Here is a 4,392-nt window from a genome sequence, read left to right as displayed (position 1 = left end):
CCTTTGGCTTTGTGGGAACAGCTTTAATAACTCCCCCGTGTGAGGAGAGGTTACTGGGTTTTGTACACACTTGAAAGGCTGATAGCTCCTCACCACGGCTGGCTGGAACCAAAACCCCGGCCATAAATCCAGGATGAGAGCCGAGGCTGCCCGCCTGGCCGGAGCTGGGACATTTCTGACCACAGCTTTTGTTTCTGGCTCTTCTGGGGGGGAAATGAGTGGAGGGGAGGAGGCCAGATCCCACCGGGGTGAGCCCAGGTTTACCCTGGTGCAGGAGGAAGGGCTGTGCGGGTCCTGTGCTCCCACCCTGCTGCGCTGAGAGCACCCAGAGCTGTGCCAGCTCGGTTTGGGGTCCCATCGCATCCCCACCCTGTGTGAGCCTGTGCGAGGAGCAGGACCCCTGCTAGTGGGACCGAGCCACCCGTGCCCCCCCCCGTAAGCCCCTCCTCAGCTCTCCTGTCCTCAGAGCTGTACCTCTGGTTTCAGACGTGGATGAGTGTGCCAGCCAGAGCCACGGATGCGGTCAGCTCTGCATCAACACGGCCGGGAGCTACCACTGCGCCTGCCAGGATGGCTTCAACCTCGCTGCCGACGACAAGGCCTGCCAGCCCCTAGGGCCAGCCCCTGAGCCAGAGTCCTTCAGCCAAGCAGGTAACCTGTCCCCGGCTGCTTTGGCCCTTCGTGGAAAGCTGGGATTAACACTCAGCATCACAGGACTGGCAAAAGACAGGAGAGGGATGACAGCTGGAACCCCTCAGCTTTATTCCCAGTGACCTGGGAGACCCTCTACCACACCAACCACCTCCCCTGTGCACAAGCCCAGCCACTGCTCCATCTGCAAGGGGGACGGAGCCCATCCATGGCATGCAGTGGGTGGGATACAGCAGTTCTCTCCATCGTCATCGTTGTCCATCGAGGAGCGGCGGCTGGTGACGGCCCATTATTACTTTTGGTACGCGCTGTGACACTTCAAACTCGTACCGTGAGTAATAATGCGCTGTGGCCAGCACGAGCATCGCGTGGGCAACGCCAGGGAGAGCAGAGCGCTGGCTGCGTGTGCTCCGCAAGCCACCTGCCTTTATCCCCCGTCCAGGGCCCTCAGCAGGGACGGTCCTTTGTGCCCACCATGGGACAGGGCAGACCTGGTGCTGACTAATCTGACAACGCGGGCACGAGCGGCCGGGCTTCGCCAGACGTCTCGCCTTTAGGCATCGCCCCAATGCTTGAGAAATGCCCCGCTTTGTTGCAGGTACTCGGGAGCAAGGAGAGGCTTGTGTGCATTAGCAGTGGGACTAGATGCCAGTGTTGGCAGCAGGTGTTGGATCTGACTGATGCTCCCAGTGGGACAGACCCTGGGGACTCACTGGGAGGGGAGTGGAAAGCAGGAGAGCTTGACCTGAGCCCTGCAGTAATGTCTCTCCCCATCACTGTCCACTTCACCTTGGGCCATGGGCTTTTCCTGATCTTTTCTTGGTTGCTTTTTCAGGTTCCCCCAGTGAAATGAAGGAAGAAATGCAGGAGCTGAAGGGCAGAGTGGAGGCGCTGGAGCAGGTGAGCTCTCAGCACCCCCCTGTCCTGCCCTCACTGCCCTCTCGCAGCCCAAGGCTGCACTCAGCCAGCTCCCAGGCTGTTCGCAGCCGGGGTTTTCCCTCCTCCCTGGCTCTATTTTTAACGTCACGCTGGCCTCACGCCCGATCCCAGCTGTGTTCCACGCTCCCAGCTACACTCCACGCTGCCGGCACTGCCCACGCAGCAGCTCTTCCAGCCCCGCGGCCCTTTGAACACAGCAAAGCCCCGTGAGCTGGCCGACGTGCCGTCCCGGTGGGCTGCACCCTGGCAAACGATGGGCTGTGTCCCACCGGGTGGCCCTTGTGCCTGGGGATAACACGCCCACTGCTCCCTTTCTCCGTGCAGAAACTCCAGTTGGTGCTGGCCCCCTTCCACAACCTCATGCTGTCTGCACCGGAGGACGTCGGCGCAGACCCCATCAGCCGGCTGTCCCACTCCCTCCAGCAACTGGACAGGATTGACTCCCTGAGCGAGCAGATCTCCTTCCTGGAGGAGCGGCTGGAGACATGTAAGTGCCTGGAAAAAGCCGGGTTGAAGCCATTCACTCCACCCGTACTGGCCATGCTGAGCAAATGCGGGCCAGCGAGATCAGTAACACATATGCCACTCCTAATCTAGCTCTCCCTCGAGCTCAGCAGCCTGTAATTAATAAAAGATGAACACAAACAGCCCATTAGCTTCATTTCAAAGCTGCTTCTGTGGCTGCACCATCTGACTGCGCTTGTAGCAGCCAGAAAGCGGAAGGTCGGCGCATGGAAACGTGGCCCTGGGGCAGAGGGAGCCCGCTATGAGCAGTGGGTCGTGTCTCACAGTCAGCCCCCTCGCTGGCTGCGTTCCCGTCCTGTACCGCTTCAGCCAAGAAACCTCAGCTCTTCGGAAATTAACTGCCCCAAAAGTCCATCAGGAGGGTTTAGGGAGCGTGCAGAAGCTGGCAGATTTACGAGCCTGGGAAGCCTTAGGCCTCTCTTTTTGAGGCCTCCAGCCCTTTGCGGAGCCGTGGAGCGGAGGCTGCCGCCCCTTGGGGGGGCGGGGGAGCGGGGGGGGGGTGTCCTCAGCAGCCGGCGCTGAAGCGGAGACACCGGTGGGAGCTGTTGTGCGTCAGACAGCTGAAGGGGGGGTGTCCTGCCCCGCAGAGGGGGGCGGCGTCCCCTCGGTGCGTAACGCTCTCCCCACCACGCTGCAGCTTGGCTCGGCGTACGTACGAACGCTGTGCTGGTAGGCAGCCCCTTTCCCATTAAATAATTCCGGTCAAACACATTCCAGAGGGTGGGCATGGCTGCGGCAGCTCAGGAGCTGGGTCCGGCCCGGGGCAGAGGGGTGAGGGTGCTCGGGAAGGCTCGAGGGAAACTTGGAGGGCACGTCCAGTCCCAGGTCACTGCGCGCGGTGACGGCTCAGGTACAAAAGACTTGAAAGAGCTCGATTGAAGACCGAGCGGCTGCAAATAGGCACTTAAAAACATCCCGGAAAGGGGCAGTTACCGGGACCACGGTGTGTTCCCGCAGACCGAGCTTCCCAGTACAGCCCCGTGCGCGCGGTTAGTGACAGCGCTGAGGAACGCGGGCAGGATCGCAAGGTGACGTGGACTTATCCCACGGTATGACTCCGAAGCCCTCGGAGTGCCTGCTGCCAGGCCTGCTGCAGCGAGCGAAACTTGGATCTGTCCCTCCCACGGTCTTGAAAGGCCCTGGAGGACACGACTCCCCTCTCCTACGCCAGCGAGCGCTGGGGCATCCCAGGGGGGCTGAGCAGCCGTTCCTTTTCTGTGCCTTGCAAAGCATTGCACCTCCGACCGCCAAGATACACCCCCACCCTCCAATTATCCGCCCCGTGGGGGCGTGTAAGGGCTGAACAACATTTTCTCTGTTGTAAACCACCTCCGAAGGCACAAGGTCGGGTCTCTTGAAGCCATTTTAGCCCCTCTGAGTCTGAGTTGGGTGTAATGCAGCTCACAGCCGCACGCAGCCCCTTCCCCAGCCCATGGAGCTCCCTGGGGGCTTTGGTGACCAGCAGCATCCCGTTACTGTCACGGAGCCACCGGCTGCAGTGGCAACAGGCTGGTCCCAGCATTACCTTGGGGTGCTTCGCACAGGATTTCAGGCCCAGGCGAGGCTGTGGCATGACGGGGGGTGAGTGACGCTCCCAAACGTGGCGGGACAGAGCCAGCCTGGGGCTGTGGGCGCAGGGAGAGCCGCAAGCGCGGCTGACGTTCGTAGGGGCTGAGGTCAGCCTCGTCCTTCTTGGTAAAGGGACAAACCAAACCCAGGCTAACAACATCGCTGGAATGTTTTGGGATGTTTTTTTTTTGTCTTCCCAGGTTCCTGCAGGAATGAGCTCTAGCCGAGCGCCCCGGGAAGTGGAGGAAGCTGAGTGCAGCTGAAGCGCTCATCTCGCTCTCCAGCCGCAGGCTGGGGATGAAGCCGCATCGTCTCCAGGAAGGCACAGGGTAGCCGGAGAAGACTGGGTGCCCAGCAGCTTCTCCATTGTTTTCTCTTCCAACTCACCTTACCAAAGGTCACGCGGTTGTTTCCAAACTGGATTCCGAGCCCTCGGCATCTCACCCCCTTCGTGCCGGATAGGCAGAGAATAAACACCTTACCTCGTGCCTGTCTGGCTGTGCCCAGGACCAGCTGTGCCCCTTTTCCTTAGCATTTCCCTGGGACATCCCCTCCCAGCAGAGCACGGGCCTGGCCCGGGCAGGATAGCTGCCCCCCTGCTCCCCCCCAAGAACGTGGGGGCAGGTCCTGTGTTTGGAGCCCAAAAGCGTACCCAGCCCCAGGCACTGCGCTGGCTGGGTGCGGGGATGCCCATCCCCGCAGCTCCCG

At 61.1% G+C, this 4,392-nt stretch overlaps 1 protein-coding gene across 1 annotated transcript in view; it reads left to right on the top strand.

The window, feature by feature from the left end:
- EGFL7 (EGF-like-domain, multiple 7) overlaps positions 1 to 3,907 on the top strand; it is an 8,027-nt gene extending 4,120 nt beyond the window's left edge. The window contains exons 4-7 of the mRNA XM_010146892.1: positions 487 to 651; positions 1,487 to 1,551; positions 1,915 to 2,077; positions 3,885 to 3,907. Coding sequence (XP_010145194.1) covers positions 487 to 651; positions 1,487 to 1,551; positions 1,915 to 2,077; positions 3,885 to 3,907 — 416 coding nt within the window. The remainder of the gene's footprint in view (positions 1 to 486; positions 652 to 1,486; positions 1,552 to 1,914; positions 2,078 to 3,884) is intronic.
- Positions 3,908 to 4,392: the final 485 nt, after the last annotated feature.

This window comes from Eurypyga helias, unplaced genomic scaffold, assembly GCF_000690775.1.
Source record: "Eurypyga helias isolate BGI_N326 unplaced genomic scaffold, ASM69077v1 scaffold33032, whole genome shotgun sequence".
Lineage (NCBI taxonomy): Eukaryota > Metazoa > Chordata > Aves > Eurypygiformes > Eurypygidae > Eurypyga > Eurypyga helias.
Note: the sequence above shows the minus strand (reverse complement) of the source record. Positions and strands in the feature narration are given on the sequence as shown.